This window comes from Anomaloglossus baeobatrachus, chromosome 8 (assembly GCF_048569485.1).
Source record: "Anomaloglossus baeobatrachus isolate aAnoBae1 chromosome 8, aAnoBae1.hap1, whole genome shotgun sequence".
In the NCBI taxonomy this organism is placed as follows: domain Eukaryota; kingdom Metazoa; phylum Chordata; class Amphibia; order Anura; family Aromobatidae; genus Anomaloglossus; species Anomaloglossus baeobatrachus.
In genome coordinates this window covers 209,815,798-209,831,410 of record NC_134360.1, presented here as the reverse complement: position 1 = coordinate 209,831,410, position 15,613 = coordinate 209,815,798, and the positions used below count along the sequence as shown (strand labels likewise).

General features: G+C 48.2%; 1 protein-coding gene across 1 annotated transcript in view; it reads right to left on the bottom strand.

Annotated features, from left to right (window-relative positions):
• Nucleotides 1-15,131, bottom strand: part of SERPINC1 (serpin family C member 1) — a 62,103-nt gene extending 46,972 nt beyond the window's left edge. Inside the window, exons 1-3 of the mRNA XM_075321081.1 lie at nt 14,760-15,131; nt 1,784-1,999; nt 1,521-1,658 (exon numbers count right to left, since the gene is read on the bottom strand). Of these exons, the coding sequence (XP_075177196.1) occupies nt 1,521-1,658; nt 1,784-1,999; nt 14,760-15,131 (726 nt within the window). The remainder of the gene's footprint in view (nt 1-1,520; nt 1,659-1,783; nt 2,000-14,759) is intronic.
• Nucleotides 15,132-15,613: the final 482 nt, after the last annotated feature.

Here is a 15,613-nt window from a genome sequence, read left to right as displayed (position 1 = left end):
ACAGCAACAGCTTCCAAATGCAAAACCACACACCTGTAATCAACCCCAGACCTTTTAACTACTTCATTGATTACAGGTTAACGAGGGAGACGCCTTCAGAGTTAATTGCAGCCCTTAGAGTCCCTTGTCCAATTACTTTTGGTCCCTTGAAAAAGAGGAGGCTATGCATTACAGAGCTATGATTCCTAAACCCTTTCTCCGATTTGGATGTGAAAACTCTCATATTGCAGCTGGGAGTGTGCACTTTCAGCCCATATTATATATATAATTGTATTTCTGAACATGTTTTTGTAAACAGCTAAAATAACAAAACGTGTCACTGTCCAAATATTTCTGGACCTAACTAATTATTATATATATATATATATATATATATATATATATATATATATATATATACATACATACATACATACATACATACATACATACATACATACATACATGCATGCATGCATACACACACACACGTACATATAAATATATATATATATATATATACATATACATACACACATACTGTATATACATATTTATATATGCATACATATACTGTATATACATACATATACACACAGTATATTTTATACAGTATATACACAGTATATATTAGTATATACATGTGTGTATTAATTTAATTTATTTAGTTATATTTTTCCACAATTAGGATCACCTTTCTTTTACCCAGTTTACAAGATGTGTAAAATAAAATAAAAAAATAGACATACGTCATATTGCTAATATGAAAATAAGCCGATTGGTAGAAGCTGTGATGAGAAAACAAATCAAAACATGTGTTTTTTTGGGTTGCGACAATAATGCGAAATAATGTAATAATAAATATAGTCCATAGTTGTATAAATAAAAAGAGATTACCACGCAAAAAAAAAAAAAAGTAGCCTCCATACAGCTCCATTAATTATAGTATAAAAAAGTTACAGGTCTTGAAAAATGACAAGCCAATTTTTTGTCTAAAATAAAAATATCAGATTTTTTTTTAGCCAATAAATTAGTAAAAAAACAACTAGATATATTTGATATCCACATAATCATATCGACCTGGAGAATCATTTTGCATGTAATTTTTACTGTACAATGAACGCCATAAAAATAAATCTTAAGAAGCAATGTCAGGATTATGTGGGGGGGGATTAACCATTTCGATGCACGTGTAATTGTTTTTCTATTTCCCCCAACTCCATATGGTAACATGAATAGTGTAATTTAATACTACATCTTGTCCCACAAAAAAAAACAAAAAAAAAACCAAGGCTTAATATGGCTATGTCAGTGCAAAACATTAAAAATCTATGGCTATTTAAAAAGGAAGAGGAAAAAATAGAAATGAAAAAAGGAAAATTGTCTGAGGAGGGAAGGGGTTAAGTAGAAGAAAAAGGTGTCAATATCCTTTAAATGAAGCACATTAAATAATACAAAAATAATTTTGTGGAATATTTAGTATACAATGTTGCGGTCGCTCCTTTTGTTCAGCATTGGGAACATTTTGTGTAACTTCGCACCTTGAAGTAGATGACGTTCACCAAGACCAGGATGGTGTCTTCGGTGATGGCTCCTTCTGGGATCACATCAGTGATTTTCTTCTCTGTCTTATTGGACACCCAGTTATTGATAATGTGACGAGAATCTTCAGCTTTCTCCTAAGACACAAAAACACAAAAACACAAATATTAAATATTACTATATTATCTGATCACATGAATCTCCAGAGCTGCAGTACAGCGAGACGAGGATGCCGGACGTATGAGAAATACATTCCACACACCTTGAAGTTCAGGGGCCATAACTTTGCTCCGTAAACGGCCTCACTGATTTCTTGATACGTCTGGTTGAAGGTCAGAGACTTTTCTCCAAAGAGACGATTGGTAGATACCAGTTCTGAGGACTTGTTGGCTTTTCGGTATAGTCTACAGTTCAGTTTTGCAAAGAAGAAATGAATTTGATCGGAGGCCTTTTCGGAGACCGAGTCAAAGTGGAAAACCTATTGTAAGAAGTAAATTCATTATTTATAGGGTATAAAGACAGCTACGGTTCTGGTGGAATTAAATATCTGATTATACAAAATTGTGGTGCTCATTGTCAGCAATATACCACTTCTCTGCCAAATAGGTAGTCCCCCAAGGATTGGACTGGCCAATAAAAAAATCCAATGGATCCTACGATGTGCTCCATGCTTTTGCTGATAGTTCGTCAGCCAACCATCTCGGCTCTCTCATTCACAGGAGCTTTTGTACGGCAGGGCGCTCCTCTGTTCTCCATGACAAAGCTGTTGGCCAACATGACATCTCCAAAAGAAGAATACAACCGGCAATCCAAAACTGGACATGCCCAATCAACATCTCCCCCTACAACCAGTTGGCCAGCGGCCCTACACATATTACACTGTTGGTCGAACCCATTGATATCAACGAATTTGGCCGATATTAGTCTAATGTATACTGCCAAAATAATGGGTCCTAAGGTCAAGCATAAGAAAAGCCCATGTGGAGATGCCTTTGGAGCCAATTATTTGGCACTGGGTTATAAGTCTTTGATCTACAAATACACCATTAACCTAACTGCAAAAATGTTCTTTTTGTGGAGATTTTTTTTGTAGAGATGGAGGGCGATTCCTCAGAATTAGTGATGGCAAATAGTAACTATTCATGTCCAGATTATTCATAACGATTCCCAAAGTGCTATTCAAGTATTTGTCACGAATAACGAGCCTAATGCAAGACAATGGGGAACCCCAGCATTTTTCTTGCCGTGGCGAATACTGGAATAATACTTGGTATTTGGTAAGCCTTATCCGAACACAAATAGTTAAAGGGGTGGTTCACCCATATTTTTTTATTGTCTAGTTAGATATTATATTGAGAAACAAGGTTTCTCTCAAATACCTTAGGTTGGCAATAGTGCCTGTGAGAGGCGCTATTGCAGACCGCTGTCTCCCTCTACGGTGACATCACGTCAAGTTCCACACAAGTCATATCCCTGCGGCCGGCTGCAGTCTTCCTGACTCACTGAGCTGTGGGCAAGTGTTACACCGCTTGTCACAGCGCAGCGCGTCTCCTGCTTGCAGCGTTCTGCTTTGAGGGAGCAGGGAGCAGATGGGCTGTGACGAGCGGTGCAACACAGACCACAACTCAGTGAGTCAGGAAGACTACAGCCGGCCGCAGGGATGTGACGTGTGCGGAACTTGACATGACGTCATCAGAGCGGAAACAGTGGTCTGCAATAGCGCCTCTCACAGGCACTATTGCCAACATAAGGTATTTGAGAAAAACATTGTTTCTCAATACAATATTGAACTAGACAATAAAAAATATGGATGAACCACTCCTTTAATATTTGCCCATTACTACCCAGAAGTCAGAATCATTTCCTTTAGAAACTGCAAGGAAACCCAATTCAAAGCAGCTTGGAGGTGGTATCATTTGGAGTGACGAAGCCTTCTGGTCAATGGGAAAGGTTGGAGAATCCCTTGCATTCTCTCTATAAAGATTAATTTTAATTTAGTCATGTGTTTAAAAGAAGCTCACCCACCATCACAACTTGTCACCCAAAAATAGAATACTTGATAAGTTGTCTAACCCCTGCGAATCCCTAAAGCCCACTTTACACGTTGCAATTAGTTGTACAATCGCATTTGCGATGTGACACGCCCAGGTTGCATACGGGATCTATGAGATTTCAACGTTGGTCGTTCATTTGCTGTCACACGAGCGTTAGTAGTCTATGTTAAATTGGTCAATTGTGTGTGCGATCCTTTAGATCATGTGTTCTGTGACGTATGCATTGGGCACCTTTTTTTTTTTTTTTTATTTATTGACTTGCCAAGCGTGTGTAATGCGTGTGTAATGTGGGATGCGTTTTTACTATGTCATCTGCCATTCAGCTCTGCTACATGGCCGCTAACAGCAGACACAGACAGCCATGTAGCAGAGCTGAATGGCAGATGACAGCAGACACAGACAGAGCCGCACTGTCAGAATGAACTCGGGTGAACCTCACCCGACTTCATTGTGATGCTGCGGCTCTGTCTGTGTCGCGTCCTGATTAGCGGTCACCAGTGAAGACTCACCGGTGACCGCTAATCTCCTGAGTAACTGAAGTTAGCAGCCCTCTCTCATATACTCACCGATCCCCGGCGCTGCACGGCGTTCACACTGCTCCGGCGGCTTTTACTGTTTTGAGAAAGCCGGCCGCCCATTAAACAATTTCGTATTCCCTGCTTTCCCCGCCCACCGGCGCCTATGATTGGTTACAGTGAGACACGCCCCCACTCTGAGTGACAGGTGTCACACTGCAACCAATCACAGCAGCCGGTGGGCGTGTCTATACTGTGTAGTGAAGAAGGGAATTTTGTTTACTTACCGTAAATTCCTTTTCTTCTAGCTCTAATTGGGAGACCCAGACAATTGGGTGTACAGGCTATGCCTCCGGAGGCCGCACAAAGTATCACACTCAAAAGTGTTAAGCCCCTCCCCTTCTGCCTATACACCCCCCGTGCTCCCACGGGCTCCTCAGTTTTGGTGCAAAAGCAAGAAGGAGGAAAAGATTATAAACTGGTGTAAAGTATATTCAATCCGAAGGAATATCGGAGAACTGAAACCAAACAACATGAACAACATGTGTACACAAAAAAACAGGGGCGGGTGCTGGGTCTCCCAATTAGAGCTAGAAGAAAAGGAATTTACGGTAAGTAAACAAAATTCCCTTCTTTGTCGCTCTATTGGGAGACCCAGACAATTGGGATGTCCAAAAGCAATCCCTGGGTGGGTAAAATAATACCTCGTAATAGAGCCGTAAAAGGCCTCTTCCTACAAGTGGGCAACCGCCGCCTGAAGGACTCGTCTACCTAGGCTGGCATCCGTCGAAGCATAGGTATGCACCTGATAGTGTTTCGTGAAAGTGTGCAGGCTCGACCAGGTAGCCGCCTGACACACCTGCTGACCCGTAGCCTGGTGCCTCAAAGCCCAGGACGCGCCCCCGGCTCTGGTAGAATGGGCCTAGAGCCCTGAGGGAACCGGCAGCCCGGTAAGCTTCGAGAATTGGTTCCTTGATCCACCGGGCCAGGGTTGATTTGAAAGCCCGTGACCCTTTACGCTGGCCAGCGACAAGGACAAAGAGTGCATCCGAGCGGCGCAGGGGCGCCGTACGAGAAATGTAGAGCCTGAGTGCTCTCACCAGATCTAACCAGTGCAAATCCTTTTCACATTGGTGAACTGGATGATGACAAAAAGAGGGTAAGGAGATATCCTGATTGAGATGAAAGGGGGGTACCCCCCTTGGGAGAAATTCCAGAACCGGACGCAGAACCACCTTGTCCTGGTGAACACCAGGAAAGGGGCTTTGCACGACAACATTGCTAGCTCAGACACTCTCCGAAGTGAAGTGACTGCTACTAGGAAAATCACTTTCTGCGAAAGGCGTGAGAAAGAAATATCCCTTATTGGATCGAATGGTGGTTTCTGAAGAACCATCAGCACCCCGTTCAGATCCCAGGGTTCTAACGGCCGCTTGTAAGGATGAACGATGTGACAACCCCCTGCAGGAACGTGCATACCTGTGGAAGTCTGGCTAGGCGCTACTGGAAAAAACACAGAGAGCGCTGAGACTTGTCCCTTAAGGGAGCCGAGCGACAAACCCTTTTCCAGTCCAGATTGAAGGAAGGACAGAAAAATGGGCAAGGCAAAAGGCCAGGGAGAAAAACCCCGAGCAGAGCACCACGACAGGAAATTTTTCCACGTCCTGTGGTAGATCTTGGCGGACGTTGGTTTCCTAACCTGTCTCATAGTGGCAAATGACCTCTTGAGATAATCCTGAAGACGCTAGATCTAGGACTCAATGGCCACAGTGTCAGGTTGAGGGCCGCAGAATTCAAATGGAAAAACGGCCCTTGAGACAGCAAGTCTGGTCGGACTGGTAGTGCCCACGTTTGGCCTACCGTGAGATGCCGCAGATCCGGGTACCACGACCTCCTCGGCCAGTCTGGAGTGACGAGGATGGCGCGGCGGCAGTCGGCCCTGATCGTGCGTAACACTCTGGGCAACAGTGCCAGCGGAGGAAACACATAAGGGAGTTGAAACTGCGACCAATTCCGAACTAAGGCGTCTGCCGCCATAGCTCTGTGATCGTGAGAGGGTGCCATGAATGCCATGACCTTGTTGTTGTGCCGGGACGCCATTAGGTCGACGTCCGGCCTCCCTCAGCGGCAACAGATCTCCTGAAACACGCCCGGGTGAAGAGACCATTCCCCTGCGTCCATGCCCTGGCGACTGAGAAAGTCTGATTCCCAGTTTTCGACGCCCGGGATGTGAACTGCGGAGATGGTGGAGGCCGTGGCTTCCACCCACATCAAAATCCGCCGGACTTCCTGGAAGGCTTGCCGACTGCGTGTTCCGCCTTGGTGGTTGATGTAAGCCACCACTGTGGAGTTGTCCGACTGAATTCGGATCTGCTTGCCTTCCAGCCACTGCTGGAACACTTTTTAGGGCAAGATACACTGCCCTGATCTTCAGAACATTGATCTGAAGCGAGGACTCTTGCTGAGTCCACGTACCCTGAGCCCTGTGGTGGAGAAAGACTGCTCCCCACCCTGACAGACTCGCGTCCGTCGTGACCACCTCCCAGGATGGGGGTAGGAAGGATTTCCCATGCGATAATGAAGTGGGAAGAAAGCCACCCCCTAAGGGAAGCTTTGGTTGCCTGAGAGAGGGAGACGTTCCTGTCGAGGGACGTCGGTTTCCTGTCCTATTTGCGTAGGATGTCCCAATGAAGAGGACGCAGGTGAAACTGCGCGAAAGGAACTGCCTCCATTGCTGCCACCATCTTCCCCAGGAAGTGCATGAGGCCCTTCAAGGGGTGTGCTTGACCTTGAAGGAGAGATTGCACCCCTTTCTGTAGTGAACGCTTGTTGATCAGCGGAAGCTTCACTATCGCCGATAGGGTATGAAACTCCATGCCAAGATATGTCAGCGATTGGGCTGGTGTCAGATTTGACTTTGGAAAATTGATGATCCACCCGAAACTCTGGAGAGCCCCCAGAGAAGCGTCGGGGCTGTGTTGGCATGCCTCTTGAGAGGGTGCCTTGATCAGCAAATCGTCCAAGTAAGGGATCACCGAGTGACCCTGAGAGTGGAGGACCGCAACTACTGTAGCCCTGACCTTGGTGAAAACCCGTGGGGCTGTAGCCAGGCCGAACTGCAGTGCCACGAACTGCAGGTGTTCGTCTCCTATGGTGAAGCGCAAGAAGCGTTGGTGCTCTGGAGCCACCGGTACGTGGAGAAAAACATCTTTGATATCGATCGATGCAAGGAAATCTTCTGGGGACATTGAGTCGATGACGGAGCGGAGGGTTTCCATCCGGAACCGTCAGGTCTATACGTGTTTGTTGAGCAGTTACGGGTCCAGGACAGGACGGAAAGACCCGTCCTTCTTTGTAACCACAAACAGGTTGGAGAAAAACCCGTGACCCTGTTGCTGAAGAGGAACAGGGACCACCACTCCTTCTGCCCTCAGGGTGCCCAGCGCCTGCAGAAGAGCCTCGGCTCGCTCGGGAGGCGGGGATAACCTGAAGAATCGAGTCGGGGGACGAGAAGCGAACTCTAACTTGTAACCGTGAGACAGAATGTCTCTCGCCCAACGGTCTTTTACCCTTGGCAGCCAGGAATCGCAAAGGCGGGAAAGCCTGCCACCAACCGAGGATGCGGATTGAGGAGACCGAAAGCCATCAAGAAGCCGCTTTGGTAGCGGCACCTCCGGTGGTTTTTTTGACTTAGACCGCCATGAATCGGAGAGCCCTTGATCTATTCAGAGGCCTTTTGGACGAGGAGAATTGGGACCTGCCCGCGCCCCGAAAGAACCGAAACCTCGACTGCCCCATCCTCTGTTGGGGTATGTTCGGTTTGGGCTGGGGTAAAGATGTATCCTTTCCCTTGTATTGTTTGATGATTTCATCCAAACGTTCGCCAAACAGTCGGTCGCCAGAAATTGGCAAACTGGTTAAACGCTTTTTTTTGGAAGCAGAATCTGCCTTCCAGTTCCGTAGCCACAAGGCCCTGCAGAGTACCACCGAATTGGCGGAGGCAACCGCCATACGGCTCGCAGAGTCCAGGACAGCATTAATAGCGTAAGACGCAAATGCCGACGTCTGTGTGGCTGCGTCAATTTGCGCTTGACCTGCTGAGATAGCTTGTAGCACCCATACGGCTGCAAATGCTGGTGTAAAAGAAGCGCTGATAGCTTCATAGATGGATTTCAACCAGAGCTCCATCTGCCTGTGAGTGGCATCTTTGATTGATAGACGCTATAAGATCGTTCACTATGGCGTCCCCGTCAGGCGTATCAAGATTGAGAGCGGCCTCAGGATCAGAATCCTGATCAGCTGTCTCCGCTTCATCATCCAGGGATTCCCCCCGCTGAGACCCTGACCAATATGAAGATGTCGAGGGAATTTCCCAGCGAGCTCGCTTAGATGGTCAGGGGCTGGGGTCTGTATCAGAGACCTCACTCTGGGATCTATGAGACACCCCGGGGAGACCTCTGGTCCAACTGAGGTGGGCCAGGGAGCAATGATTCAACAGTGCCCCTGTGCTGAGATACCGGTCTGGATTGCTCAGTGGATCCAGCCGGCAGAGGGGTCGTACATGCGGCGCAGGCAGCATAGTAAGCCTGTGGTTTGGCGCTCCTGCCTTTTATGGGCGCCATGCTGTTGACTTCCTTGAGCAACACAATATATATACAGAATCAACTGTGCACCATACAGTGTAAAGCATATCTTATAAACATATGATTTAAAATTACACTCCTGCACAAATGTGGCTAGCACCACAGATGCTGCATACCCCCCGCATAAAGCGGTTGTGAGGCCACCAGGGTCCCTGCCTGGGTCTGTCAGAATTTGTCCCCCTCTGCAGCATTCAAGGAGCTGACAGGAATGGCTGCCGGCTTCTGAGGAGAGGGCAGTGAGGGGGGTGGAGTATGCAAAGCATGCTCCAGCCCTCAGTGCTGCTCATCCTGTGCAGCGTCCCGCCCTTCCCCTGCTTGTCAGGGCTGTGGGCGGGAGGAAGAAAGACTAGGCCGCAAAAGCCGGGGACTCGAGTAATAAACGCGGCCGCCGTAAAAGCGCGGCCGCGCGGAAGTCCCCGGCGCACTACAAGTCCCAGCCGCGCCTCAGTGTCAAAACATGGCGGCGGCGGTCAGCGCGGTAGTCTCCCTACATAAACACACTCAGCGATGCTGAGTGTGTAATGGCAGGGCTGCCGGCGTCCTGAGAGAGGAGGAAGCCGTGGGCGTGACCCTTAGAAAGTGCGGGAACTGGTGCCTCACAGTGCAGTGAGGGGAGTGGAGTATGCAAAGCATGCTCCAGCCCTCACTGCAGCTAGTCTGTAAAGCGTCCCGCCCTTCCCCTGCCTGTCAGGGCTGTGGGCGGGAGGAGGAAACACTAGGCCGTACAAGCCGGGGACTCAAGTAATGAGCGCGGCTGCCATAAAAGCGCGGCCGCGCGGAAGTCCCCGGCGCACTACAAGTCCCAGCCGCGCCTCAGTGTTAAAAACATGGCGGCGGCGGTAGTACGGTAGTCCCCCTACATAAACACACTCAGCGACGCTGAGTGTGTAATGGCACATTAACCCGGTCAGCGCCGCGGTCCCCGGTGCACTAGCACACCCAGCAATGCTGGAGTGTTGCTGTGCGCGGTCCCCACAGGGACACAGAGTACCTTCAAGTAGCAGGGCCATGTCCCTGAACGATACCCGGCTCCTATCCAGCAGAGTCTTAGGAGCTGTGGATGGAGCACGGTCTCAGTGCCTGGAGACCGGTAAGATCCCACTTCACCCAGAGCCCTGAGGGGGATGGGGAAGGAAAACAGCATGTGGGCTCCAGCCTCCGTACCCGCAATGGATACCTCAACCTTAACAACACCGCCGACAAGAGTGGGGTGAGAAGGGAGCATGCTGGGGGCCCTATATGGGCCCACTTTTCTTCCATCCGACATAGTCAGCAGCTGCTGCTGACCAATCTGTGGAGCTGTGCTGTGCGTGTCTGACCTCCTTCGCACAAAGCAAAAACTGAGGAGCCCGTGGGAGCACGGGGGGTGTATAGGCAGAAGGGGAGGGGCTTAACACTTTTGAGTGTGATACTTTGTGCGGCCTCCGGAGGCATAGCCTGTACACCCAATTGTCTGGGTCTCCCAATAGAGCGACAAAGAAATAAATAATTAAATAATTAAAAAAAACGGCGTGCGGTTCCCCCCATTTTTAAAACCAGCCAGATAAAGCCATACGGCTGAAGGCTGGTATTCTCAGGATGGGGAGCTCCACGTTATGGGGAGCCCCCCACCCTAACAATATCAGCCAACAGCCGCCCAGAATTGCCGCATACATTAGATGCGACAGTTCTGGGACTGTACCCGGCTCTTCCCGATTTGCCCTGGTGCGTTGGCAAATCGGGGTAATAAGGAGTTATTGGCAGCCCATAGCTGCCAATAAGTCCTAGATTAATCATGTCAGGCGTCTATGAGACACCCTCCATGATTAATCTGTAAGTTACAGTAAATAAACACACACACCCGAAAAAATCCTTTATTAGAAATAAAAACACACACATATACCCTGGTTCACCACTTTAATCAGCCCCAAAAAGCCCTCCTTGTCCGGCGTAATCCAGGATGATCCAGCGTCGCTTCCACCGCAGCTGCATGGAGGTGACCGGAGCCGCAGCAGACACAGCCGCTCCGGTCACCTCCATGCAGCAAATGAACACAGCCGCGCGATCAGCTGCTGTCACTGAGGTTACCCGCGGCCACCGCTGCATCCACCGGTGGCCGCGGGTAACCTCAGTGATAGCTCAGCTGATCGCCGGCTGTGTTCATTTGCTGCATGGAGGTGACCGGAGCGGCTGTGTCTGCTGCGGCTCCGGTCACCTCCATGCAGCTGCGGTGGAAGCGACGCTGGACCATCCTGGAGTACGCCGGACAAGGAGGGCTTTTTGGGGATGATTAAAGTGGTGAACCAGGGTATATGTGTGTGTTTTTATTTCTAATAAAGGATTTTTTCGGGTGTGTGTGTTTATTTACTGTAACTTACAGATTAATCATGGAGGGTGTCTCATAGACGCCTGACATGATTAATCTAGGACTTATTGGCAGCTATGGGCTGCCAATAATTCCTTATTACCCCGATTTGCCAACGCACCAGGGCAAAGCGGGAAGAGCCGGGTACTGTCCCAGAACTGTCGCATCTAATGTATGCGGCAATTCTGGGCGGCTGTTGGCTGATATTGTTAGGGTGGGGGGCTCCCCATAACGTGGAGCTCCCCATCCTGAGAATACCAGCCTTCAGCCGTATGGCTTTATCTGGCTGGTTTTAAAAATGGGGGGAACCGCACGCCGTTTTTTTTAATTATTTAATTATTTATTTCACTACACAGTATAGACACGCCCACCGGCTGCTGTGATTGGGTGCAGTGTGACACCTGTCACTCAGAGTGGGGGCATGTCTCACTGTAACCAATCATAGGCGCCGGTGGGCGGGGAAAGCAGGGAATACGAGATTGTTTAATGGGCGGCCGGCTTTCTCAAAACAGTAAAAGCCGCCGGAGCAGTGTGAATGCCGTGCAGCGCCGGGGATCGGGGATTGGTGAGTATATGAGAGAGGGGGATAGACTGACATGGACAGAGAGTGAGGGACAGAGATAGTGACCGACTGACAGAGATTAGTGCATGACAGACATTGTGAGGCGCTTCAGAACGCAGCTTTTCAGCTGCGCTCTGAAGCAGACCTTTTTTACGCTGCGGTGCAGAGCGCACACCTGCGCACATAGCATCAGACAACAAAATCGTATGAGGGATGTCACACGTTACAATTCACTAGGTTCTTGCAACAAAACGCTCAATTCTAGAGAATGATACGATGTGTTTGCGATCAACGGTTTTGCGTTCAATCCTGATCGCATGTAGCTGTCACACGCAGATACGTCACAAACGATGCCGGATGTGCGTCACTTACAACTTGACCCCAACGACGGATTGTGAGATATATTGAAGCGTGTGTAGCGGGCTTTAGGCTCACCAATGTGAAGAACATGGGTCCTCTGCCAACTGTGTGTTGCTTTTTTTTTTCTTTTACAGTTTGTCACGGTTGTCGCTCTGTATTTTCAGACTAGTGACAGGATCAGGACTAGAATTTCTCATTGTTATCTGAGACTCTATATATTAAATGTTTTGTTCTTTCTTTGGGTGTGGCAAGGGTTAATGTCAGCTTCTGACTTCTTTTCAGGCGTTTCCAGTTTGAGACCACTCCCAGTCCCTTTATATACCCTCTGCTTCCAACAGAGGGTGCCAGTAATGCTCTTTGGCATTTTGATTCTGGGCCTGGAGGTGGAAGGAGGTGCTGGAGTCCTTGTTGTTTGACGGTGTAGGCTGCAGTCCTGGTGCCTGACTGTAGCCTAATTGTTGGAGTTACTCTGTTGTTGTTTTCTCTACTGTCGTCGTACTGTTGTATCTATCCCTTGGTGTGTTGTTTTAGTGGAGTGGGGGGGACTAATGATCCTTACATTTCCACTCACTAACCAGGGCTAAGTGCAGGGTCCCTCAGGGCTTCAGGTCCCTGCACGGTGACAGGTGAAAAACCTGTATAGGGACTGGCTAGGTGTGCTGGGAACAGCGGCAGGTAAGTGGAGTAGGTGTCCATCTTCCCTTTCAGTAGTGCTAGGGCCCACCGTTGTTATTGTGTCCTTGATGTACCCCTTGTTTGGCTTGGCAAAACTCATGTCTGTTGTGTGTTTTTACCTCACGCCAGACCTTCCCTAAGTCGGTGTCGTGACCTTATTGGAGGGATGGAGATAGTTTAGTACTGCTTTATTATCAGTGGGACCACCAGTTACCCTGTGGATAGTTGATGTGTCTTAACTGTGGGACAACCCATTTAATGTGACAGATATTCAACTCAACAGTAAAGCGGGCTTTACACGCTGCGACATCGCTAATGCGGAGTCGTTGGGGTCACGGATTTTGTGACGCACATCCGGCCGCATTAGCGATGCCGTTGCGTGTGACACCGATAAGCGATTTTGCATCGTTGCAAAAACGTGCAAAATCGCTAATCGGCGACATGGGGGTCCATTCTTAAAAATCGTTACTGCAGCAGTAACGAAGTTGTTCCTCGTTCCTGCGGCAGCACACATCGCTGCGTGTGACGCCGCAGGAACGAGGAAGCTCTCCTTACCTGCCTCCCGGCCGCTATGAGGAAGGAAGGAGGTGGGCGGGATGTTACGTCCCGCTCATCTCCGCCCCTCCGCTGCTATTGGGCGGCAGTTCAGTGACGCTTCAGTGACGTCGCTGTGACGCCGCACGGACCGCCCCCTTAGAAAGGAGGCGGTTCGCCCGTCACAGCGACGTCGCCGGACAGGTAAGTATGTGTGACGGCTGTTGTGCGGCACGGGCAGCGATTTGCCCGTGTCGCGCAACAGATGGGGGCGGGTACCCACACTAGCGATATCGGGACCGATATCGCAGTGTGTAAAGTAGCCTTAAGAGTTTCCTTGAAACATTAAATCATTAAAAGGGGTTGTCCATTACTTTGATATCGAGGATAGATCATCAATATCAGATGGTTGAAGGTATGACACCCGGCAGCCGACAGATCAGCGTCAGGATGAAAGCAGTGTATGGATTGGAACATCACATCTCTATACATTTTAGTGTCCATTGCCAATACCTTCAGCTTATCTCCAAGTCAATTCCCTGCCACTTCTAGGTCCTTGTGTAGACTATAAGGGTACCATCTTACTAAACAACGTACCAGCGATTCCGACCATGACATGGCCTGGTTAGGATCGCTGGTGCGTCACTACATGGTCACTGGTGAGCTGTCAATCAGGCATATCTCACCAGTGACCAGCGACTCGTGGAAACGATGCTGCGCTTGGTAACCAAGGTAAATATCGGGTAACTAAGCAAAATGCTTTGCTTGGTTACCCGATATTTACCCTGGCTACCAGCGCACACCGCTTAGTGCTAGCTCCCTGCACTCGTAGCCAGGGTACACATCGGGTTACTAAGCAAAGCGCTTCGCTTAGTTACCCGATGTGTACTCTGGGTACGTGTGCAGGGAGCCAGCACTGACAGCCTGAGAGCGGTGTACGCTAGTAACCAAGGTAAATATCGGGTAACCAAGCATAGCGCTTTGCTTAGTTACCCGATGCGTACCTTGGTTACCAGCGTCCACAGCTTCCAGACGCCGGCTCCATGCTCCCTGCACATTCAGATCGTTGCTCTCTCGCTGTCAAACACAGCGATGTGTGCTTCTCAGCGGGAGAGCAACGAGCAAAAAATTAACCAGCACTGTGTGTAACGAGCAGCGATTTCACAGCAGGGGCCAGGTCGCTGCTTAGTGTCACACACAGAGAGATCGCTAATGAGGTCACTGGTGCATCACAAATCCTGTGACTCAGCAGCGATCTTGCTAGCGATCTCGCTATGTGAGAAGTACCCCTTAGCCTATGGATACTTTTCAGACCATTAACTTCCATTAATTGCATCAACTATAAAGCACAAAGACCCAGTTACCCTGTCTATACATCTAATGGAAACATGTTACTGCCTTTAATATGGCCAGTGGTGGTCATAGACCACCACCCTATGGAATTAAAAGGATAAAAAAAAATTAAAACAGATGATCTGTATAAAAGAAACATGAAATGCAAAAGACACAAATAGAAAATCATGACTACTTACAGTACTATTTCCTACTCACCTCCATAAGCTGCTTTAAAGTGTTATCACAAGCCCCAAGCTTTGCCATGGTGAAGGCCTGAGAGATGCTCAATGGTGACATAAAGAGGTTTTCTGCGTTGGTCTTTGAGTCGGCTACAATTTTGAAGAGATCCATAGCGAACCTGGAATTTGCCTTGGAGAGTTCCCAGACCCTAGGGTTAGTATTGTCAGGGATCTTCTCTGGAGGAGAGGTCTCCTCCTGCTGTTCCACCACTTCTACCACTTCTTTTCGATAGATGCAGATGGGGTTCAAAGGAATATCTTTGGGTTTAGCAATACAAATGTCGGGATATTGGGCTTGGGAAGAAACCAAGCCCAGAAGACTTAAGAGCAGTGCCGGAAGGAGATGCATGCCTAGAATAAGTGAGCGAAGACGGCCATAAAACATCATATATTAGCTGTAGTGTTATAGGAAAACAATTATTTATGGTGCTTCAGGCATAAGATTCCCCGGACTTTCAATTACTTCCAAACCGGAAACATGACTCTCTCTTAAGTTGGAGTGATAATTAGAAAACTTGTTTATACACTGATATACAGTATAACACAATGACATGGCCAAACTATAGACATAAACATACCTAGTTGCAGGCTGTAAAGAAATCCCTTCTTGGTAGAGAAGCTACGATGTCTGCTTTACTCACTAATGGAAATTGGCCATTGCAACGCCACCACAGTTCCCAATTCATGACATAAGCAACTTTTTAATATTTTTTTTAGAACAGTTTTTAGACTTCGGCATTATGGCGACAAAACCAAAAAATTCAACGTAACCAATTCTTTTGACATTAGGATCCAAATGGAACCATACATCTATCTAATGTGCATGGGGGT